Source organism: Sylvia atricapilla, chromosome 10, assembly GCF_009819655.1.
Source record: "Sylvia atricapilla isolate bSylAtr1 chromosome 10, bSylAtr1.pri, whole genome shotgun sequence".
Classification (NCBI taxonomy): Eukaryota; Metazoa; Chordata; class Aves; order Passeriformes; family Sylviidae; genus Sylvia; species Sylvia atricapilla.
Window position 1 is genome coordinate 17,065,739 of NC_089149.1, and position 24,110 is coordinate 17,089,848.

A 24,110-nucleotide genomic window follows, 5' to 3' on the forward strand; every position below is an offset into this window, starting at 1 on the left:
TTTCTTCCATTAATGTCCTTGGCAAGATAATAACAATAATTTCTACAGGATTATGTTGGTTCTTGTGCTTGGTTTTGGAGTTAATCCAGGTTGTCTTGCAACCAAACAGCCTCCTCAGAGTGTTTGAGTTAACAGAGCTGGGATGATTCTTCTCCCTTGTAAACTGTAGTACCAGTCCTTGTTAGCTTATTTCCTCTGTGAGGTGGGCCTTTATCTTCCCTTTTCTCTCTTGGATAGTTAATTGAGTTCATGGCTTTGAGACAACTGCCTTCTGCCTCCCAGCATTTTTTATACCCAAACACCAGTGTGGTCAGAATAAAGAACAATGAATTGCCTCTACTTGCATTGGAAGGCTCACATTTTCTCTCTTGAGTTGCTACAGGACTCTCTTCTGCTTCAGGCCTGTTGATAAGGAATTGAGTGAATATCTTTCTATCTCCTGAATGCCCTTTGCTGTATGGTTTGGCCTCTCTTACTCTTTGTGGATCCTGTCAGCTGCAAGAGGATGTTTGCCATGTTGGCCATGGGTGCAAGTTGTGTGCTGATCAAGCTAAATTCTTTTAAGTTGTATGCTGATAAACAACTTGCCAGCCACAAACTGTTCTAAACCCCTTTAATCCTGTTACAGGATTCCTTCTGCCATTTCACTGAATTAAGAGTGACTGAAAGGTTTGGGTACTGACTTTGAGATTGCTGTTTTATTTTGTCCTATTCAGGTAGCTATTAAACAGATCAATTTGCAGAAACAGCCTAAGAAGGAGCTGATAATTAATGAAATCTTGGTAATGAAGGAGCTAAAGAATCCCAACATAGTCAACTTCCTGGACAGGTAAATGCAGCCAGCTGGCTGATTCCTCATCCCAAGGGTTATCCCTTGCACAGACCTGCTCTTCCTCTACCTAAGGGTCTTGGAAGCAGATGAGGCTGTCTGTACTGTCACATGGCACAGGGACATACTTTTGGTTTTCTCTTTGTAGTTACCTTGTAGGGGATGAATTGTTTGTGGTGATGGAGTATCTGGCTGGAGGCTCTCTAACAGATGTGGTCACAGAGACGTGCATGGATGAAGCACAGATTGCTGCTGTCTGCAGGGAGGTGAGTGAGGAGGGGCTGGGTTGAGGAATGAAGGTGCTCCCTTATTCCCTAATTCTTGTGGCATGCTCAGGTTAGCATTAATTGCCACAATTGCTGCTGAAGCCATTGGGTAAAGAATGAATGGGACCATGAGCAGAAATCAATATTAAAATTGTAGAAAATAACAAAATTAGGTTAACTCAGAAAACGGGGGCTTTGCAAGTTGTAACACGAAAGAGCTGCGGTGGTTTTTGAGAATGTTTGGTGATGGAGCAAATAAAGTCTGCGGGTTTGGTACCTGGAGTGCCTCATCCTGCTGACAGTGTTAACAGAAAGATAGGAATAATGTGGACTATTATTAATAGATTAATATGAATAAAGTTCAGGGAGGAGCAATAGAGAAGTTAAGCAGCTGGAAGGAAACAGCTTTTTTAACTTGGACTAACAGAGAACGTTCGTTCAGAGGCATTAAGAAAAAAAAATCTGCATATTCACATATGGGTAATGTAGACAGAAGAAAAAAGAAAAATAAGAACTCCTGAAAGCTTTGAAGTGTTTTCCAGAAGGAAGAAGGGGACTGGTGTTTGCTCATAGTTTGGAATTGGATTTGCTGAAACAGGAGTATGTTAAGAAACATATACTAAAAGATGAACGGAATGCAGACTATCCCTTTCCCACTTTAGTAATTTCCAGTTTAGTCATAGTATGTGACATCTGTACTTCTGTGCCAGTTAAGCTTTCTTCATGGATTTCTCAGGAAAATAATGTTTCAGAAGGTTGTAGCTGGAATAACTTCGAGGTTTCAGTAAAATTTCCAGTGCAAGTGTTAAAAGCAGCCAATACCACAGCTTATCAGTGGTTTCTGCCCTGAGCAAGTGCCAGCATCCAACTGCAGCTTGATTTTATCATGGCAGAAGGAGAATTCTGTAATCTGCTGTGCAGGAGAAACGGAGGGTTTTAAAAAGCCCATCTGACTCCATCAGCATGACGAGTGTTTTTGTGACTCACCCCAAGGGAGGGGAGGGAAAGCAAACTTGCACAGTAACGTGTATGGACAGGGAATGGTTTCCAGAGAAACCAGAGCTGGAAGCAGAGAACCAAAAGTAACTATTTACTGTAACAGTAATGAGCTTCTCTGAGGAAGAAATCAAATGCTGAACTACTGTACTTCATCAAAACTCTGCTGCCCAGTATTTTACATACATTTAGTTTTGCAAATCAGTATCACTTTGCTAAAGCAAACTAAGATTAAAAAAAAACAAAACAAAACAAACAAAAAACAAAAACAAAACAAAACACAAACAAATAACAAAAAACCCCCAAACAAACAAACAAACAAAAAAACCCAAAAAAACCCAACAACCAAAAAAACACCAAACACCACCAACTCAGTGGGGACATCTGTGCCAAGCTGCAAATGGCAAATGTTCTGCTTAGATGGAAAGAGAAAAATCTGGCTTTTGTTCTTTTGCCTTTTAGACTCAAATAACAAAAGTAAATTTCATTATGGTTTTGGGCAGAAACTTAATGTGAAAGGTTTTCATCTGAAAACAATGCAAACCAGTATTAGTGCCTCTCAGAATGAAGATGTTTTACAGCCTTCACTGTAGAAGTTGTGTGGATGTTGGACATGAAGCCTCACCAATCCTTCTTGGTGACACCTCAGCCTGAAAAGCTCTCACTTAATCCTTTATTGTTCTACTGCAGAATCTGTGGGGTGTACCAAAATTAACATCAGGGATTTCCAAGAGCATCTTGGGTGATGAGGAGTTTAAAGGATGCATTTGTTAAGATAGGGAAACTCCACAGTAAAATGATTTTTGACCTCCTGAAATCTGGAGTGTATTTTTGTAGCCCAAGAGCTTCCTCTGCTGGTTATTTTCAATAATACCTTTTTATTCTTGCACTCAGAGCTGGCTGAGGGTGTGCACATGGCTTTTTGCAGCAGTTTTGTTTCTAGATGCTGAATGTTTTTTTTTCTCTCCTATCCAGTGCTTGCAAGCGCTTGAGTTCCTCCATGCCAACCAGGTCATCCACAGGGACATAAAGAGTGACAATGTGCTGTTAGGAATGGATGGATCAGTTAAATTAAGTGAGTAGCAGACAATTGTTTTCATGTTCTGTTTTCGCTTTTCCAGGAATCTCTGGCTTGGAGTGCGTAAATCAGTAAAAGGAGAATGAGCAGGGAAATTTGTGGTGTTTTTTATTGACTATGAGTAATAGAAATCAATTTTGTTATCAAATATATGTCAGACAGCAGGTGCTGATACTCTCAGGGCCCTCAAGACTGGGGCTGTTAATGTGTTGGCCCAGAAGGATGTTGAAGCAAACCTGTGGCCCCATGAATACGTTGGTAAATGGGAAGTAATTTGCATAGGCAGTGAAGCAAAATGGGAATGATTGCAAGAGCAAAGTTGCAGCAAACTGCAGTGGCTTTGTTAGGATGCCAGGACTTGATATTAATGCTTTGCCCCATTCATGAAAAGGCCACTAGCAAGAAAATTGAGCATTACTGATCATTTATTGCAGTCAAGTCTTAACCCTGTACCTTTTCTCAGACTGGAAGTGCAACACTTTTATTAATATAATCATGACAAAACAAGCTACTTGCTTTTCAGGTAATAGTTATGCATGTACGGGCTTGTATAGTAAATCCTTTTCTGGTGTGTGTAAATAAAAATGATGTGAAAGCAATGGTAGCTGTCAGGACTGTTGAGAATTAGGTGCATTATCTGCCTTTCTCGTATGTAGGAATGTACAAAACATATAACATTCAAAGAGTTAAGGCAAAAAGGTGTGAAGCCAAATATGTTTTTAGTAGGAATTTGAAGTGCCATGAAAATGTCTTAGCAATATTCCTGTTCTACGTGGTTTGCAGTCTCATTTTATTTATGAGATGGGAGTGTGGAGAAAGATGATAAGAAGCCTGGTTTGCCTACTAGCATTGCTGGATGCACTGCTCACTTGCACAGGGAATTCTTTTTTAAGGATGTGATGTGTCTGTGCACAAACTGGATTCAGAGGCTGAAGAGAAGTGGACAATTACAGCAGAGGATGTGGCTGAGAAGAGTTAGCTGGAGAAAGATCAAAATTGCAAAAGAGGTGTGGAAAAGGATCAAAATTGCGAAGCAAAGTCGCCAGAGGACAGAGTTAGCAGCTGAGTCAAAATCATCATGCCAGCAGATCGGGGGAGGATGAGGAGGAAGGAGACACAGGAGAAGACAGGAGTCAGCTGCAAAAATTCCCTGTATGAAGGGGAGGTGGTGTAATCAGTGCTGAACAAGCTCTTCTGGGGCTGTGTGATTGTATTGCTTTAGCAAAAGCTTAGGGTGGGAGAAGCTGCACCTATTTTTTTGAACTCTTGCCTTTCTCTGAGGGAGTCTGGTGACAGGACAGGTGTCACCACTGCAGCTACACATGCTCCTGGTGGGTGAAACTGGATTCTTGCCTGTCTTCTTCCTCTGTGTTGGTGGCTGGTGCTGGAGGCCTGGCTGGGAGGTCAGGAGAACACACTGCAGCTGCTTCCCTGGGCTGGTCATGGAAATAGGCTGTGCTGGGAAGTGACTGCGACACCTTGATAAGGCCAAAAAGTGCAGGAGGAACTTGGTGATGACTCCTTTAGGTTTGGTTTTGGGTTTTTTTTTAAGCAGCATCTTGACTGTCAGGGTGGGGTAGTTCTGTGTTAAATGGTCTTGGTACAACTTGGCACTTCCGTGACTTGGCTCTCTCCTTAGCATTGCTTGGCATAACACTTTCCAAAATTGCCCTGGAATTTAAATTTCTCTCTCTTCTCTCCCTCCCTCTCTCTCTTTCTCTAACTTAGTGTCAATGATAAAGTAATATCTGTCTCCTGCCTTAACTGTGTTCTTATTGATGCTTTACATGCCTGGGAAGTGGGAGTGCTGCAGCTGGATAAAGTAACATGATGGGACATGCATTGCTGCTGCACCTGAAGGCTATAGGAATAGGTGACTTTTCTTGTTTTCTTGAGTGTGGTTGTTCTCTTTGGTAGTTACCTTGTGGAAAGGTTTGTTTGTCCAGGTTCCTGCTGCTGAGTGGGGTAGCACTGCACTTCCCTGGAGCCTTGTTTCCATGTCTGTCGGCTGTAGTACCTGTATAGATGGCCAAAGTGCTGTGAAATGTTGACCTCAGTAGCTGCACAAGTACAATCTGTTTATCAGGGCAGAAGCCATGGATTGTGGATGGATTTCTTCTAATTTAGGCTGCATAACACACCACATGCAGAACACTCTGTTTGTGTTCTGCCTGGTTGCTGATTTTGGCTGTTAGTATTCTAGAACTCTTGAAGGAAGGACTGGGCAAAACACCATTCTTCTACAGGGTAATTCTTGTTTCCAGAGGATAAAAGCCTTGTCTTCACTCCATGGAATTCTGCCCTCCTTAACCACCTTCAGGTTTTGCATTTTCATTGCACGTTGGCTTCTTTAATATGGAGAGTGTAGTGGGGGAGGAAAGAAGAAACTGCCCCCAAACCCCTCTCAATGAAATGTATGTGTAGCAATAGAGAAGTCTTCTAGGAAAGCCACTCCTTGGGATGCACCAGTTTGACCTCTTCAACTTGTGTTGTCCTGCAGCCGACTTTGGATTCTGTGCCCAGATCACCCCCGAGCAGAGCAAGCGCAGCACCATGGTGGGGACTCCGTACTGGATGGCTCCTGAGGTGGTCACACGGAAAGCCTACGGCCCCAAAGTGGACATCTGGTCCCTGGGCATCATGGCCATTGAGATGGTGGAAGGAGAGCCCCCGTACCTCAACGAGAACCCCCTGAGGGTAAGAAGCCCTGGTGTTGCTGGAGCTGGGTGTTCACTGCTGTCAATAACTGTTAATTGCACCTGCATTAAAAAGAAAATGAAGTTTAAAAAGCCAACAAGACCAGCAGTACAAGAAAATTCTTCCATAGGAAGAGAGCTGCCTTGAATTTGCAGTCTGCCTTATCCTGACTCCCTGTCCCTGAAAGTCTAGGTTGGACAGGGCTGGGAATAACCTGGTCTAGTTGAAGGTGTCCCTGCTCAAGGTGGGGGGTGGAACAAGATGGGTTTAAGGTCCATTTCAGCCTAAACCAGTCTGAGATTCTGTGATGGTACTTAGAAGACTTGCCTGCCTGTAACTGAAACGCAGCTCTTTCACCTCAGGTCTCTGTGATAATTTAGGGAAAGTAAACCCAAGATATTGTAAGCATTGCTGTGTCACAAACTGATATTAGCCATTTTCTTTGCTGAGGTCAGTATCTGTTGCCAAAAGATCATGAGCATTATTTTGCTACTAGCAAGAATAGGTCATGACTGCCTACACATGTGGCATTTTTACAGTTCTAATCTGAGAAGTTGAGGAGAAGTAGGCTGCAGAGCCCTCTCATCTGAGTGTTTGCCACGAGGCAGGTGAGTTTGGAGTCCTTTAAAGCCTTGGTTTTGGTTATACCTTACTCTTCATTTTACAGGCTTTGTATTTGATAGCAACTAATGGCACACCAGAACTCCAGAACCCCGAGAAACTGTCCCCAATATTCCGGGATTTCTTGAACCGATGTTTGGAGATGGATGTAGAGAAAAGAGGATCTGCCAAAGAATTGCTACAGGTGAGACTCAGCTTCTTCTCACAGTGCAAGGTCCAGATTCAGGTCAGCCTGTGATGAACCACACCATAGAGTAGCAACTTCCTTTTTGTGTGTGTGTGTGTGTTTTCCCCTGGGAACTGTAGTGAGAACATTTGGTAGGAAAGATTTATAATACACTCCAGAGTTATTCCATCATAGTCTGTGATTTCACTTTGTCACTGCCAAAGCATCCAGCAGTTTAGGAACTCCCTTCAGAAGGTGGCTGCTGATAGCATTTGCATTGCTTTTCATACTTCCACTTGTAAATGTCCCCTTCATGGTCCTGATAAAGTAATCTGCTGGTCTGACATCAGTGTTCAAGCCTTGAAAAGAAAAGTTTCCTTTCTCTCCCTAGAGTTCTGCCCTACAAGCTGAGCAGCTGGAGCAGTGTCCTTGCCATTGTGCCACCATTCCTCCTTTTAGTTTTGATTTTAAATACTTTCTGTGCACTGGAAAAAAGCTGATTTGTTAAATGAGATCTGCTTGTAGGCAGCATTGTGTATAGGAGTGAGAGAATCACTGATGCCATTCCTGGGGAGAGCAAGGGCTAGGTCTCAGGCAGATGGTGTAGAGGCTTTCTCAGTAAAGCCAGCTGCTGCTTCTTGTCTTTCTCTGATTATTTGTTGTTTAGATCTTTGTTTTACTCTTTGCCAGTGCAGCTTCAATACACACCTTTTGCAAAAACAGTGAGATATTCCAGAAGAAACTCCATTGGGCAAGGCAGTGTGGTCTCAGCCAGCTTTTTTAGTTTTGTCCTTGTAACCACCCAGAGAAACACGTGAAACAAGTCAGCAGTTAAAATGCAAAGTCATTGCTGCCTAGCTCCATGGAAACATGAATCCTGCTGGAAATCAAACCTTTGAAAGTGTGTCTTTCAACTGATACCTTGTGTTTCTTTCTTCCTGGCAGCATCCCTTCTTGAAACTGGCCAAACCTTTGTCCAGCTTGACGCCACTGATCCTGGCAGCCAAAGACGCAATGAAGAGTAACCGCTAACGTCCTGCCACAGCCTTCTTCCTTTTTTGTTTGTTTGTACTTTACAAATCTTTATAATATATGAAATTGTTACACTTTGGGGGGGAGGGAAGGGGGTTTTGTGGGGGTGGGAAATGTCTGCAAAAGGGAAGAAACTCTCATCCAGAAGACACCCAAAATACATGGTGGCAACTCTAGAGATCCCTGTCTGGGGTCCAGAAGGAATTGAGGGCTGAATTACTGGTCTTTGTGGGGGTTTTTTTAATTCTGATTTTTGTTTCCCAGACAGCCCAGAAATACCACTTGCTGTGCCCGGGGCTTTAAAGGGTTTTAATGACTTCGCTGTAACAGCTCCCGTTGTACCCTCTGGGTACTTTCAATACTTGAATGACAGATTCAAGCTTTCAGAGAGCAGTACTAATTTTAACTGCTGATCTCTTTGCCTCTCTTCTTCTTCCCCTCTACCTGCAATTCCTGTGGGAAGCTCGCAATGTCCAGATTCACGGCAGGTGTAGTGAATGTGAAGGTACATCTTGCCCCTCGTTTCTTTTTTGGATTAGCTGTCGCTGTACTGTAGAATCAACAACTTGGTTACTTAAGGAATCATAATGTATGGAGATGGTTTTCACTTTTTAAGATGAATAAGGAGAGAGAGAGGGGGGGAAGAGAGCTATTCAGCTGTTTCTCATGCCTGTGCTCTGTGGACATTTTTTTACATCAATGATGTGGCCTCTTTGTAGAACCGTAATGATCGGTCAAGTCTTTGGATGTGGGTTGTAGATGTGTAGGTTGGGGTCAGATACTTTATTTATGATCAAATGATCAGTTCTAGTCAGGGCAAGAAAAAATTCCAGCTGTCTTCCTGTCTGCTCTTTTTTCCTTGTTAGACTTGCTGGCCAGAAGCTTGAGGGATAATGTGCTTGGTGCAGTGGGTGGTTCACAAACATGTATCTGTGCTCTGACTTGGGCTTTGGAAGTTATGCTGGTGCCTTTGACTTTTTTTATTTTACATTTCCCCTCTTTGTATCAAATACATTTTTGTATATGTTGTAATTTCTCCCTTCCTCCCCCCCGCCAAGCAAATAATGCATCAACCTATGGAATTGTCAGAGTTTAAAGTATTAGAGCTATTTTTTTTTCCAGTTTTGTATGTGCTCCATTTGTACTAATGAAACCAGAAGAACAAATAACCAGATCTGAGGACACTGATGATACAGGATTTTGGAAACATGATCTAAACAGATGATGATCAACACCTGGAGATGCCAAAGTTGTAAGATGAAGCAGAGGGGAAGCAGTGCTGTCAGACCATCATGGGGCCTGTGGGGCTGGCTAGTGTAACTCTGATCTTTGTCACCAAGGACGTTGTGCTAGCCAGGATGGCTGCAGTCAACCCTTCAATGCAACAAAAAGTGCCTCCTTCTGAAGGACAGTGACAGCCCGAGCAGTGGAGTTCTTGGGGTGTTGCCAGGGGTGAGTTTAGCAGAGCCAGTGCCCCTTCTAATGCTTCAGTCTATGCATTTCAACCTTCCCAAGTGTTGAAGGAAGAGCCAAGTAGTACCAATGTGCCAAATGATTCTGTGAAAGAACAACCATGACTTTAGTGGGATTGTATTGCATTCCCCGTGGGACAGGGCCTGGAACAGACAGCTGTGGTTGGGTGTGGACAGAGGACCCTGAATAAAAATTTTTGCACACTTTTCCAAACGTTGCTGGCAGAGGATAGAAGCATTTTCAGAGAATTTCAGTGTCTATATAGAGAGAATGACATTTTGGGGACTGGTAGGCAAAGTTTGGGGGGATGGTGGAAGGGAGTGGGGCTGGGGTCTCACGGCTCCTGGGGGTCTTGTGGGGCCAGCAGGATGCCTTGTTGGGCAGGTTCAGCTTGTGTTCTGCTCCTGTGTGGTAGTTAAAATCTGTCTTGGGTTAATTATCTTAATTGCTCCTCCCAGAGATAAATCTCTCTTACTGTAAACTGTGAGAACAGTTAGGGCTTTAAATTTTAAATTCAGGAAGTGTCTCATGCCAGGTAAGGAAATCCAAGTTCATTTGCCTCGAAAAAAGTTTATTATGGGCCATGGACACTGTAATCACCCTGGTTTGAGTGTGTCCCAGCTCCCTGGTCAAATGGAGCAGTGAGGAGGCTTGGCTGAGGAAAAAACCTGTTGTACCAGTGGTTCCCTCTTTGTCCATTGCTGGCAATGGACTTGGTGAAACTCTTTGTGCCAGAGTTAAACTGGGAGCTTTTCTTTCTTTCCTTTTTTTTTTCTGTTTTGTTGGATTTTTTAAATGGCACAATCTAGATAAATTTAGCTTTTTAAATAGAAAACAAGAAATCATAAGTAATTTTAACTTATTAGTTCCCTTTTATTGGTGAATGAGAACGGTTTAAATCATATGTTGCAAAATTTGTCCAATTTAGCCTGCTTAGGAGACGACTTCTGAAGATTCAGCCATCCTAATGCACAAAACCTTGCCCAATCCCAAGTTCCCAAATTGTGTGTGTGACCTGGGATGGTGTTCAGCTCAGAGGCTGGGAAGTGCCAACACGTTCCTGGCCCCATGCAGCAGCTGTTCTGTGGTGAGGTTTCCATGGGGATCACAGGTGGGGCCGGCAGGAGAGGAGAGCCAAGGGAAGGTTTTTGTGCTGTGCTTTTGTGTCTGGAGGGTCAGGCATCGCTTTTCTGAGGGTGTCTGCAAGGTGAGAAGCTCCAGGGCTTGGGTTTTCCCTGGCAGGAGCAGAGTGGAGCCCTTGAGTGGGTGCTGGGCTCTGCTGTGGTTCTGGGGCAGGTGGAGACCAGCCAGAGCTGGAGGAAATGATGGGAAGGGATGAGGTTCATCCAGATGTGGGGGTTCCTGTGCATCCCTCTTGGGTGCCCACTCAAGATTCTGAGTGGGGATCAGATCCCTGGGATGTGACCCCTGTGGAGTGTCAGTTGGGCAGCTTGTGGCTGAGGTGCGAGCGTGCAGGGAGTGTGAGGTTCCTGAGTTGTTATCAAAGAACAAACCAGAGTTCTTACTGAAAACAACCATGGGATTGAGCACTTTGCCCTGCCTTAGGTGTTAATGAGACTAATTGGAACCTTCCCCCCTGGCTCTCTGTGCAGGGAGGTGCAAAAGTTTGGCTACAGCAGATGGGTCCTGCTGTCAGAGGGGCTGGGGAGGGAGCAAAAACGTGATTAAGAGAGCCTCTCCAGCTGGAATTGAGTCAATAAATCTCTCTGTCCTGTTTTTCCCTCTGTTCCTTATGCTGTTGATGGGAATGGAAGTAGGTGCAAGCTTTCTTTTTATTTTTTTAACTGTCTTCAGATGTTAATGTTGCCTTTTGTGTAATTTAATCCCATTATGTTATTTAATTGTTACTGCAATATTAACTACTGTATTTGTTGACTTCGTTTAATAACTGTTCTTTCAGGGCTAGAAATAAACTTTTAAAAAACCTTTGGGGTTTTTTCCTCCCTTTTCCCTGTCATGAGTTTATACCTTTGAAGACAAGAGTATCTGGATGAGTTCATGTGTTGGTGGTTTACTGAGATTAACAGAATCTATTTATAACTAAGACTCTTATGAATGCTTAAATTATGGTGGGTGTAATTTTATGCTATACCAGCCTGTGTCTTCTAAAGTTTTATTACTCATTGGTGTCAGTACCAGCCTCAGGATCACCACAAGCTTTCCTTGCTGCTGTGAGCTGCTGGTGGATGGCAGTGCCTCCCAGAAAAACTCTGGATTGCTGATGGGAGGAGAGCAGCTCTGAAACACCCTTTTCACTCACTGTGGAAGAGATCCCTCACCCTCTATGCAAAGGGAGCAAAGCAAAAGCCAGTCTGGCCCATCCCAAAAGCTGCATCTTCCCCCTTGTGCATCTTAGTGCTGGGGTGGGACTGATGGGCCCAGTAACCTGTGGGGACGCTTCAGGAGCTGTTCCAAACAGCTGCACCATGGATACCATCCAGTGTCCTGCTTACAAACATGGCACTGGATCCATGGGAATTGAGCTGTCCTGCTGCCTGCTGGGTTTGCTCCATCTCCACTGATCAGCGTTGGACCATGGGAGTTAGGGCACTGGGTGCACACAGCTCTTCGAGGACTTGAGATGACATCCATGGTGCCTCTTGGCCTCCAAGGCTGCAGAGAAACACTTTTGTTTTCCACTGGACCTACAAAAAGGGCTGTGGGATGTTGGCCTGCCAGTCCAGCCAAGGACAAGGAGGGATTTGCTTTGGGATTGAGTCTGGATCAGTTGGCTCCGGATTAAGTTCCTGCCTCAGTGGTGAAGGGCGAGGAGTTGGTATATCCTGTATTTCCTGTGTGTTACTGGGAAAGGGGCTCTTCCCCTTTCTTGCATGGTATACAAGCTTTGCTCATACACTGACAAAGGGAAATGAAGAAACCACTCATCTCCAGCAGCTGCTTCACCCAGACATGAGAATGTTGTTTTGCTCAAGAGCCTGTCCCTTCAGGGTTATCAGTTTGTTGTAGCATCTCAGTCTTTCTATATGATTGACACTTCGTGCATTTAAACTGGTGTTCTCTAACACTGCATTGAAGTGATTGGGCATTTAATTTCTGGGGGAAAAGCAGACAGGAGGAGAAGGGGCTTAGTGGAACTCAGGACTGCTGGGATTTTTGGGATCCTGAAGGGAGAGGAGAGCTTTGGCTGATTTTGGCTTGCACAGCTGAAAATTGCAGATCCTTGGTAAATCCTTGTAAGTCTTGTGTGAACTTGCTCATCCCTTGCACATACCTGCCTGAGACTAAACCCAAGAGCAGCCCAATTTTTTGAGATCAGCTTATTCAAGTTTGGGCATTTAAAGCATAGTTCTTGAAGGCAGTAAATTTGGGGGCAGCAGTTTCTGCCTTTCAGGGCTGCTCTTTGGCTGCAGTGAGTTACTGCAAAGCTGAGCACAACTGTTTGGACTGCAGCAGGAGCACGCTGGTTAAAACCAGGGTGGGGGAAAAGTGAGGATCCTCATTAGCAGCATTTTCATGGTAGTGCCTGAAGAGCATAGTTGGGTTTCAGTGCAGTTCCCTTGGCTCCTGTGCTGGAGCACAGTGCTGTCCATAGATCCTTGCACCCAGGGGTTTGTACAGCTGCTTTCCCCCCCTTTTTTAATTTAAATTGCATTTTGTTCTCAAGATTATTTTTAATAAAAACAGCTGTCCTCAGTCATGTGAGGAAGCAACATGAAAGTTTGCTTAGCTCAGCCAAATTTGCTTAGCTTAGCTCTGATTGTTGCTCTCCACATGTGTGGAGGAAGCAGGTTCTTCTAACGGGTGTTTTCCCTGCTTTGAATCCAGCCCAAGGAAGGATTTCTTTTCCTTGAGGGTGAGAATTACCACCACATGAGAATGATGGCATTCTGTGACTTCTCTACCTGCAACCTGTTGGGAAGGAGAGGGGTAGCACCAACACAGCTCATCATGCTTTTTCCAACAAGGCAAAGGAACATCCTGCAGCACATCATCACTTAAAATCCTGGAATCAGTAAGGCTGGAAAAGACCTTTAAGATTATCAAGTCAAATCCATCAAGATTTCAAATCCCTGTTGACCTGAGTGTTGAAACAGCCCATAGAGCCTGATGGTTTGGATTTTTAAATGGGATTTTTCCCAGTGGGAACTTAGGGGTTGCTCATTCTCTTTCAGGCACTTAACAGTCCCCCAGACTTCTGCTTTGGAGCTGTGTTGAGTCAGTGCAGAGGGGAAAAGCAGACAGGCTGTGTCAAGGCACGGGTATGTCTCAATGCACAGGCTCCAGATCCTTGTGTTTTCTGGAGGGCTCTTGAACAGTCAATCCAGCTTGGTACAACTGTGGATCAAGTGTGAGGACACTGATGGGACTCAGGGCAGCTCCTCAGAATGGTCTGGATACCATGTACAGGACTGACCTTTCTCAGGACTGATGTCTTCCGGAATGCCACGAAGTTTCTAGAACCAAGGATGACCCATCTTTGTTGCTTTTTTTTCCTGTCAGTGAATGTAGTTCTAAGTTCTAAGGATTTGGGTCTTTTCAAAAAGCACAATTAACTCTTGGATCCCCTGGAGCCCTTTTCCCTGCTTGACCATGAAGGCAAAAGTGCCCCAGGTTCCTGCTCCTTGTCACAGCAGCTGGGAACACCTGGCTGCTTCTGGAAAGCTCTAAGCCACCCTCTGCCCAGGGAAACTTCCCTTAGATAACCTTATTACTCTCTTTTTCTGTAGCTGTTGCCTCTTTGAGGGTGAAAATAGCCAGGGAGCCAGGGTGTGGCTCTTCTCAGCTCTTGCGACCCTTCATTGTTTTTGGGGATTGTTTATTTTGCTGAACTCTGCAAGTGCAAGCTTGTTCCTGTTCTGTGGCTAAACCCCTCCGCTTAAATATCTGCATTTTAAGCCCTGAAAGCAAGCTTGGTTTAGAAAGACAGATATTCCAGCTCCAGAAAAGGGGTTTTTGGTGGGAATACTGCAATTTTTTAGATGGTTTTGTTTCTAGAAGAGCAGCCGTGCAAAGCTGTGTGGAGTCTGCTGTCAGCACTAACACAAGTGAGGGAGTGAGCCCCTGGCCTTGTTTAATTCCGTAGTTATCCTTGGAATCAAAAGCTCCCAGCTCCTCTCTCTCCATTGCCTAGGTTAAATGTCCCACAACTGCAGGATGTGCCATGGGCAGGATTACAAGCAATGGGTAGAAAATAGTTTTTAAACCTTGGAATGTTTATTTCCTAAGGTCCAACTCTTACAGTGATTGAGAAGAAGAGGAAAATCCATTTCTGGGGAAAGGAAAATATGTTGGAATTTGTTTCCCAGTTTCACCAGTCTGTGTCCTGTAATCTGGTGGTTTTCTTTGAGAGACTGGATTTGGGGTGGGTCATCATGAGGTTTTGTTTCTAAAGAGAAAACTCTACTGGTTTCTCTACTGAGAAGCACAGGAGGAGGGGAAGTGGAAAGAATTGAGTTGGATTGTGATGTAAATTATTTAATGGTTGGTTCTGCAGTGGTGAGTAGCTTTGACCAGCACTTTGTTGATGCCGGAGGTCGATTTTCTTGAGGACAAAATTACTAATTTGTAAGACTCTTAAAGAATATTTCATCTTGTCTTACTCAAGCAAAGTCATTTGTTTATTTGAGGTGAAAGATGGGTGCTTGCCCTGTCATCTGGAGGGTGAATTGGGGTAAAAAGTGTTAAACTGGGGGAAGTTCTGAGGCAGGCTGACCAAAAGCAGGGCAGTTTTGGGGCGGAGGAGAGGAGGGCTTGGATGATGGGTGGCTGGCAGCATGGTCCCTCTCCCTGCCCAGACTGTCCATGGTTTCCAAAGCCAGGGCTGTGAGCAGTGATCCCAGAGACCCTTCCCAAAACCACTGCTGGGTGGGCACTTGGGGGTAGAAAGGAGTGGGGAAGGAAGATGACAGGAGGGAGGGTGGTGCAGGGGGAGATGCTGAGCTGTGGCCTTCACAAGCATCCCCACAATGTCTTGTTTCTTCTCTGCTGTCAAAGGCTGTTGAGGGAGAGGCTCCAGTGCATTTGAAGCATCTGCTTCTGCTTTTCAAGGCTTAGGTTGCACTGCTAGAGCCACCTTGAGTATTGAAGAGACTCATCCCTGCTCAAGTGTGCTTCTAACCTGGGTTTCCTGGTAATTTCTTTTATAAATGACACAGGGGGAATAAAATAGCCCAAATCAAAGCTGTTGGCTCTTTGTGTGTGATGGGGCAGGGACAGGAGCTGGGTTACCTGCCAGTACTCCCTACCCTGAGGCCGCTGGACAGCCTGTGGGGATGGCAGCTGAGGCCTCTTCTGCTGCAGGTCAGGGAAATGACCCAGAAGACACGTCATGTATTGTTTACCATGCAATCCCAGAATGGTTTGGGTTGGAAGGGGCCTTAAACCCATTTCCTTCCCATCCACCATGGGCAGGGATGCCTTCCACTATCCCAGGTTGCTCCAAACCCCATCCAACCTGGCCTTGGACACATCCAGGGATGGGGCAGCCACAGGCATTGGAGCCAAGCAGAAAGCAAAGGAAGTTTTTTGTTCCTTCTGGAAGAGCTGTCAGCTCTGGGGAGCTCCTGTGGCCTCTCAGGTGTGAATGCTGGGACTGAGGGCTCAGTGCCTCGTGGGGGTAACACCAGGATTTACTGGGACAAACAACTTGGTGCCTGCTCCAGCTGCTGTGACTGGCAGCTCCGTGTGGCACTGGCATTGCCCTGTGGCGGCCACATGTGTGACCTTTCCCAGGCCTGTTGGGCTGTGCCACGTTTGCTTTTGCTTGCCTTTATAAAGAGGAGGTGCAGGAGCTTCCTCTGCTCCTTCCCAGACTCTGCCCCCAGCACAGCCTTTACTATAGATGGCTTGAATGTCTCCATTGCTTTTTTCCTCCTGGTTGTTGGGGTGTGCCAGGTGCTCCAGTGGCTTTCCAAGAGGCTTCTGTCCCCTGGAACACATGGCTGCCTTGCCAGGGAATTTGCTGCCTCATTCCAGTTGTGCGTGAGCTGCCTCGAGCTGAGGATGCTGATGGAGATTGGGCCCTGGGGTGGTGGCTTTGGCCTGGACGTGGTCCTGACCCTGCTCTTCCTCCTCTCTGCTGTCCATGGCGCCTCTTTTGACGGAGCATCTGCCAACCCGACCGTGTCTCTCCAGGAGTTCCTGCTCCTGGAGTCCAGCCTGGCACTGACTGTGGCCAAGCTGCTGGCCCAGGGTGTGGGTGCAGGGACAGGCTGGGCTCTCACCCGTCTCTACTGGTCCTGGGAGCTGACACAGCTCCACTTCTTCCAGAACTTGATTGCACCCGAGTGCAGCTCCTCCATCCACACCTCCCTGCCCCAGGCTGCCTTTGTGGAAGGCTCCTGCTCCTTCCTCTTCCACCTTGTCCTCCTCAGGATGCGACAGAGTCACCCCCTGTACCGGGTCCCTGCGCTGGCAGCGACTGTCACCTTCCTGACCTACACAGGTGAGCAGCACTGGAGTCTCTTTCTGAGTCATTTGGAAAAGTACCTCATTTGTGGGGAAGGAACAGCCTCCCAGTTTTTCATCTTCCAGGACTGAAGAAGTAGGGATTAACAAGGTAATGACTACTAAGCTGTTTATTTTCTATTCTTTTGGGGAATATTCATTTTGGGATGAAGATGGCAGTTTGAGGTACCTGGGCTGGAGGTGAATGTCAGCTCACAGCCGTAGGTCAAGAATGGGATCACTTCCTTGGAACATCCCCTACTGCAATCCCTTGGTCCTGCACTGAGCTTTTCTGCTTCCCATAAAGTTCAGGGCAAACAAGGGTGGGATTTCCCCAGTCCTAGAAGGCAGGCAGAAGGGGTCACAGCCCTTTGCCAGTGTTCCAAAGGATGCAGTGGGACTGCCGGCCACATTTCTCTTCCCACACAGCTGGACCGTTCACAGGGGCCTTCTTCAACCCTGCCCTGGCCACAGCCACCACCTTCCAGTGCTTGGGGAGCAGCTTCTGGGACTACATCCAAGTTTACTGGCTGGGGCCCCTCGCAGGTGAGATCTTCCCAGGGGGCAGGAGCTGGCATGGGGGCAAGGCAGAAGCGCTCTGTGTAACATGGACTCTCCTGGCAAAGGGCTGAACTTGATGCTGCCAGTGGCAAGTGTCATTTTTCATCCTGCCTCATTGTCTCTGGGGGCCATCTCTTTGCTATCCAATTTTTTAAAATCCAACTTCTGCGTGGTACAAGGTACAGAAACTCTCGGAAGCCAAAGCCTCGGGGAGGTTTAGTGATGATGTTTCAGGGCAATGGCAGGCTGAGCTGTGTTTTAAGGTTGTCCTCAGCTCCAGGGTGGCCATGGGGAGCTGGATGTGGGCTGAGTGGAGACAAGTCCCTGACCAGAGGGTGGAGCCAGGTGGGAGCTGGGCTCCGCTCCCAGATAACAATGATGGGATAAGAGGGAACAGCCTCAAGTTGCCCCAGGGGGAAGTTTAGGTTGGATTTTGGGAAAATCTTTTCCCTGAAGGGTGGTCAGGCACGCTCTGCTGAAGCCATGTGGATGTGGCACTCAGGTCATGATCAGTGGTGACCTCAGCAGCACTGAGGGAATGGTTGGACTCCATGGGCTCAGAGGACTTTTCCAACCTCAATGATTCTCTGCCAGAAAACCACTGGGGTAGTTTATGGCCCTTCTGGGTAAAAAGAAGCCTTATTATGTTAAGGATAGAGTGGTTAAATTCTCCTTAAAGCTTAAGGTCCCCACCTCTTCGTGGGGATGCCAGTGGTGCTGAGCTGCCTTTTGGTCATGGGGAAGGTTGTGACAAGGATCCCAAACTGCTGCTGAGCTGTGGGGAGGGTGGAGATGCTCGACACCGCACTTGGAAGGGGTCTGTGCTCTCATTCCAGGGATGCTCGCTGCCCTCCTGCTGTTCCAGGGCAACATCCCACGCCTCTTCCAGAAAAACCTCCTCTACAGCCAGAAGAGCAAATACAAGGTGCCCAAGGCAAAGGTGACAGCACAGGTGGAGGGTGACAAGCCACAGAGGACGAGGAAAGAGGGGAAGAGCAACTCGGAGCCCCGTGCCTGAGCCCAGGGGTCCTGGCAGCACTTTTCCTGGGAAAGGGTTTCCCTGTGTGGAGGATTTTGCTGCTGGTTCAGTCCTTAAAGCATCACAAAGGAATCAATCCTTGCAGGATGCCTGAACCCCTGAGCTCCTTTGGGAATTGCTTTGAAAGCCTCTCTGGAGAGCCCGAAATGTTTCAAGCCCACACTGCTGCCTCGGAGAGAAAACACTGAACACTTTTGCATGAATTGCTGGTTGTCTTGTACTGCCAGGAATCTTAATGGAAGTTGGGACCATTCCATGGGCAGGCTTGAGCAACTTGGGGTTATTGCATCGTGCAATGACTGAAATAACCACACTGGGTCTCTTGCAGCCATAAAAACAAAGTATAAGCCAGTAATTGCCTTGGACACTTGGAAGGGGGAGGAAATGGGCCTTGATCGTCCAAGTTTTTAATGGATACTGGTTAAAAATTGGTGGATTTTGAGTTTAACTTGACCTGAAGTCCTTGAATTGCATAGGCTGAACCTGGCAAGTCTTCCTCTCAAGGAGAGGAATTAAAAATGCGCCAAGGCAAGAGAGTTCACTGGCCATGGGAGACCCTGCTCCTCTGGGGATGTGCTTAGCCTGGGTTTTGGTGCTGTAAAGCATCAAGAAATGGTGCTCAAAGGGTCTGTGGTTAGAAAAAAAAAAAGATACCGAGACTGCTGCTGTGGTTGAGCAAGTGCATCCCTGGACTCTGCTCCATGTCTAGTGAAATACTCCTAACTCTAAATTTTTTTGTGGAAAAAAACCCTAATAAAAATAAATGCTGTGCTTGGCATTTGGGTGAGTGATGCTATTCCTGGGAGCCGTGCTGGGAGACATCTCTGAACAGGAGAGTCACTGTGATGCCCAAAATCACCTCTGCCCTTCCTGCTCTGGAAAGGTGGGGGGACTGTGGGGGGATTCACCTGCTGGGAAATGGGGATCCCCCCAGGCTGTGCTGGGGTCAGGGCATGCCATGGGAGCTGCACTCTGGATGTTCCTCAGGGAACAGCACAGGGAGATTGTAATGCTCTGGCTGTTCCAGTGTCTCTGCCCTGGACCAGAGCTCCTGACAGGAATGACCTGCTCTTATTTCCAGAGGTGCAAATAGAGAATAAGCAAGTGCCACCCAATTAAAACCTGGAGTGGAGGTGTCAGATGCAGGTTTGGTACCCAGTTTGGTCTAGCCCTGCTCCTCCCTCCACTCTGCTGTGTCCATGGGGAGACAACCCCAGGGTGCTGCATGGCCTCTGGGCTGCCCATCCCAGTTGATTTCCTCTGGGATTGCCCTCTGAGGGGACCTGCAGGCCCCCCAGGAGCCCCAGACCTCTGAAACCATGAGCCCACCCCACATCCTGACAGGACAAAGGAGGGAAGGGACCAACACAGCTATACGTGGATGTGCCTCAGAGATGAAACTTTATGGAACACACAGCACCCCAAAGCCATGGAGCAAAATCCCCAAACGGTGCCCTCTCCTTGTGCCTGGAGGGATGCTTGGAACTGCCCTGGAAAGGGCATTGGGAGAACAATCTGGCTTTTTTCCTGGTTAAACTGAGCAGGAGACCTTTGGGTGGAAACTGAAACCTTTGAAACTCTTGGTGGCTGCCCCAGGGAGAGCCTGGGATGCCCAGATCCCCCTGGGGAATTTTTTCAGAACCTCTTTTGGTTTGGAAATCATGCTGAAAAGCCAGAGATGGAGCCTCTATTTATCCCAGCTTATATGCTGTTTCTGCTGTTGACTCAAGGAGAAGTTCGAGATGAGCAAAGTCAGACTGAATAGCCCTCCACAAGCCATTCCTGCAGGATCTTGCCTTGAGCAGAGGCTATTCCTGTGGCAGCCCCCCGCAGTGGGTTGGGATATCTGGCTGCAGAGAGGCTCATAAGATGTCTCCCTGTCACACAGGGATGGAACTTGAGTCTGGCACTGCAGAGTAGGATGCTGATCCTATAAACGCAGCATTCAAAGGCAACCTGGAACCACAATGTCAGTGCAAAATAATGATGGGGTTCCCTTTTCTCTCTCTCTCTTGTTGTGATTGTGGTTGGTTGGTTGGTTGATTTGGTTTGTTTCTTCCCGGTTTTTGCTTGGTTTTGTTTGGTTTGTTTTGGTGGGTATTTTTGGATTTTGTTTTGGTGTGCGTTTTTGTGGGTTTTTTTTTCCCTTTCAGGCAGGACATATTCAAATGTTTGGAGTCTGCTTCTGGGGCTTTTGGGGAGGTCGTCTACTGAGCACACTGATTTAATTAAGGAGAATTTAAGGAGTGACAGTAACTTTTGTTATTTTTAATTAAGAGGCTGCTTTTCCAGCAGGGTAACGTTAATGGAGCAGGGGGGGAGCTGCAGCTGCACAGACAGAAAGACTCTTTCCCAAGCTGTAAATCAAACTCCACAGCTCTGACTTACAGTTTGGCCCTCTTCTGTCACAGTCTCTGGTGCAGGGCTGAGGATCTGCGCTGCTCCCCGCTGCTGGAGCCCAGTGTTGTGCTGAGGCTTCATCTGCAGACGGGGGGGAGGGATTTCTCTCTGGAAAAGTCCTGTCCAGCCCTTGGGAGCCCCGCTGCAGCCCGTCGTGCCCCGGCAGAGCTTGTGCCAGCGGTGCAGGACAGCGGTGCCCGGGGCAGATCCCGCAGCCCCGTCTGTGTCCCGGGCAGGGCCAGCCCCGGCCGGGAGGGCTGAGCCGCGGTCGGGGAGATGGAGAAGGATGGAGAAGGATGCCCGGAGGGGCCAGCGGGGCTCAGTTTCGGGCGGTCTCCAGCCGGTGCCTCGGGGCTCGCTCCTGCCGGGAGGCAGCGGGCTCGGGAGTCTCGGCGGGCGGCGGGGGGAATTGCTTCTTGTAGAGGAGGCTGCTGTACTGCAGCTCCGGCGTCACCAGCCGCCGGCAGGTCCGCTCCAGCTCCTGCTCCAAGCCCTGCTTGAGGTTATAGCCCAGGATCCTGGCGCCGCCGTGCTGCAGCGGCCGCAGCGAGGAGTCCTTGATGTCCTTGGGGCGCACGCTGCCCGCGCCCTGCAGACAGGTCCGCGCCAGCTCCGCCCGCCGCGCCCGCAGCGCCCGCAGCTCCCGCCGCATGCGCTCCCGGCCCACGGCCCGCTCGATCCTCTGCCAGAAGGTCCTGTTAAAGTGCGTGTAGATTTCCCAGTCCAGCCTGTTCCAGGCCTTGAGCTTCTCCACGGCCCAGTCCGGCAGGGTGGACTTGGTGCTGCTGTCCCTGGTGTTGAGCGGGAAGGAGACGACGCTGTCCAGGTCCCAGCACAGCAGCTCCTTCAGCAGCACCATGGACTCGTCGAAGTACTCGGAGATGAGCACGAAGTCGAAGGAGGCCTCGATGGCGTTCAGCATGAGCTGCACCCGCTCGGGGGACGCGTCTCCGTCGGGGTTGAAGCCGAAATCGAAGGTGATGAGGTTCCTGGCGTAGTGGCGGTCGCCGCTGGCGGGGTTATAGTAGCGGTAGGGCTGGCTGAGGAACTCCTCCAGGCTGCGGACCCGCGAGAAGGCCGACGCTCCCTTGTAGTACACGAAGGAGGATTCCATCAGCTGCACGGGGTTCCTCAGGATGGAGAAGTACACAGCGGAGCTGGGCACTACCTTCTGCACCTGCCGAGGAGGAAAAGGAGGTTTGCTTTAAAGGAGGGACCCACTCACCCACAGTGAGCAGAGGCACCTGCTGGAGGTGGGGGGTTCTGAGGAGGATTCCAGGGTGCAGCTCAGCAAAGGAGCTGTGGGGAGCTCCAGAAGAGTCACACGGGGAGAGCAGTGAGCAGAGCTCCCCACCATGGGCTACCACAGCTGCATGGCTGGCCTGGGATGGAGATACTGCATGTCTCCTTCTCTTTCACCATGTCCACCTTCCCTCAGGTGGCATCCAGAGGAGTGGATGCTGGGCACAACTGACCCGAGCTGTTCTCCTCTTGCAGCTGGTCCCCTCTGAGCCTGTCCAGGGAGCAGGACATATCCCAGGGCTCACCAGACATAAAAGACATGAGAGCTGCTGACTGCTACAGATGCTGTCTCCCACTTTGCCCTGGCTCACAGCACAGGGCACCTGCTCACAGAAGCTCTCGGGAGATGCCAACAACACGCCAGGTACCCGTGGGCAATCCTGGCTCTCTTTAGTTCATCTCTGCAGAGTTTATGTGCTCGCCAGGTGTCCCTCCTTGTGCCCCACGAGCCCCCCTGCCCCTTGCCCGCCCGTCCCTCCCGAGGGGCGCGGCTCTGCCCCTACCTCCGGCTGCAGGAATCGCATGTGGTGGCAGAGGATGTTGAAGCGTCGGGGGCTCTGCGGGGAGAAGCCCTGCACGAACCTGGCCAGGAAGTGGTGTGGGTAGTAGAGCTGGAAACCCCCGCCCTGGGGGAAGGCGAAGGTGAGGTTGTGCGTCTCCCCGAAGCGGAACAGGATGTTCATGACCGTGCTGCTGGCGCTCTTGTGGACTTTCAGGAAAACAATGTCAGTCTTGGGCTTGCACGTCTTCCCTTGAGGGGTGGCCCCTCTGGCCTGCTGACCTTCTACAGCTGTTAACTCCTTGACCTCAAAGGCTTCTGTCCAGCTTGGGAAAAATCCTGCCTCCAGATGTGTTTTGTAAGAATCCTCTGCCTGCAGAGTTTGAGCGGAGTTTGGGATGGGCTGTATAAATGAGGTGCCCCACTCAGGGTGGGGAAAACCCACAGCCTGAGGCTGAGTCTGGCTCTGTACCTCCACCTGCACTATTCCAGGTGGGGACTGGGGATTTGGTGCAGGTATAATTCCCCTCTGCTCCTGTGTGCTCAGCCTGTTTGCAAAGATGATGAACTTGCTGGTGACAGCTTCTGCCAGAACTGCAGCATCCGTCCCAGGAAGGCTTGGAGAAGGACTTTCTCTGGCTGCTTTTTCCAGGCCAGGAAGCTGGGGTTTCAGCTGGGGGGCTGACAGATGGGCTGTCACCTTCTCGCTGCTGTGCTCAGGCTGCTGCATCCAGTGCTCCTCTTGGCGGTTTTCCAGAGGGAACTCCTGTCTGAAGTACAGATGCATTCTGAAAACGTCCTTAGTTGAGGCAGGGGCTGGCTCAGTTTCCCTCTGTCCTTGAGGGGAATCATCCTCCCACAGCAGGTCGGGGCTGGGGAGGGCAGAGCCCAGCCCGTGGACCATGGTTTGCTGCAGGTCACGTTCCAGCTCACGCTGGCAGCTCCTGTGATGGGGAGAGCAAAACACTCAGCTGCTGGAGATGGGAGGACACTGCAGATGCAGCTCCTCTGCAGCTCAATGAACCCCCTGACGCCCCAAAGTCACCCTAAAACATGTCTCCCTCTTTTCTTGGGGTAAGTGGCATTGTTGATGGGTGTAGGGGCTTCACTGCTGCCCTGGAGGATAGGAGTGGATGCAAGAACTTGGGCTTGATCATCTTGAAGGTATTCTACAACCTTTATGATTTTATGAAGAAGAGGACAGGTCAGCAGTGATGTGGCAGTGTCTCTGTCTTGCTGGAGCATGACAGGGTGGTGGAAGGAGCAGAGCAAGAGGAGGCAAGGAGAGAGAAGAGCTGGTGGTCTGGAGAAGCTGGAGGAATGATTGCAAATACCCCCAGACTGGGAGGACTGGGCTCAAGGGCTGAAAGGTTTTTGTGGAGAGCCAGGACAAAGCCCAAAGTAGCCTTATCTGACCCCAGGGTGGGCTCAGCTCTGGCCAGGGCATAGGGGTGAGATGTGGGACCCCCAGAGGGTCCTCTCTCACCTGGATTTTCCTCCCTGTCTAAGGAAGACTCTACTGGGTGGTTTTCAGGAGGGCAGTTCTAAGCCCACCTCAGTGGCTAGCAGGAGGCTGGAGGACGAGGTGCAGGTTTATAATCCTGCTCAGGACTTACCCAGGAGGCTGCAGCTTCTCCACAACCTGAAGTGTGACCAGAAGGAGGATGAGGAGGCTGAAGGAGATCCAGAGCTGACTTGGCTGGCACCTGTAGATTGCGCTCAG

General features: G+C 48.6%; 3 protein-coding genes across 3 annotated transcripts in view; 2 read left to right on the forward strand and 1 right to left on the reverse strand.

The window, feature by feature from the left end:
- PAK2 (p21 (RAC1) activated kinase 2) overlaps positions 1-11,105 on the forward strand; it is a 42,416-nt gene extending 31,311 nt beyond the window's left edge. The window contains exons 10-15 of the mRNA XM_066326150.1: positions 717-829; positions 978-1,095; positions 3,067-3,166; positions 5,670-5,866; positions 6,534-6,671; positions 7,599-11,105. Of these exons, the coding sequence (XP_066182247.1) occupies positions 717-829; positions 978-1,095; positions 3,067-3,166; positions 5,670-5,866; positions 6,534-6,671; positions 7,599-7,685 (753 nt within the window). The 3' untranslated portion in view covers positions 7,686-11,105. The remainder of the gene's footprint in view (positions 1-716; positions 830-977; positions 1,096-3,066; positions 3,167-5,669; positions 5,867-6,533; positions 6,672-7,598) is intronic.
- Positions 11,106-15,959: 4,854 nt separating this feature from the next.
- LOC136365577 (aquaporin-12B-like) lies at positions 15,960-18,904 on the forward strand. Its single transcript, XM_066326152.1, has 3 exons — positions 15,960-16,584; positions 17,016-17,132; positions 17,984-18,904. Exons 1-3 carry the CDS (start codon positions 16,143-16,145, stop codon positions 18,163-18,165), a joined length of 741 nt encoding a protein of 246 aa, XP_066182249.1. The 5' UTR covers positions 15,960-16,142; the 3' UTR covers positions 18,166-18,904.
- A 1,990-nt stretch (positions 18,905-20,894) lies between these two features.
- On the reverse strand, positions 20,895-23,291 carry LOC136365753 (galactose-3-O-sulfotransferase 2-like). The gene is made up of 3 exons (XM_066326455.1): positions 22,860-23,291; positions 22,392-22,760; positions 20,895-21,763 (listed from the first exon to the last, which is right to left on the reverse strand). Exons 1-3 carry the CDS (start codon positions 23,289-23,291, stop codon positions 20,906-20,908), a joined length of 1,659 nt encoding a protein of 552 aa, XP_066182552.1. The 3' UTR covers positions 20,895-20,905.
- Between the last annotated feature and the right edge of the window lie 819 nt (positions 23,292-24,110).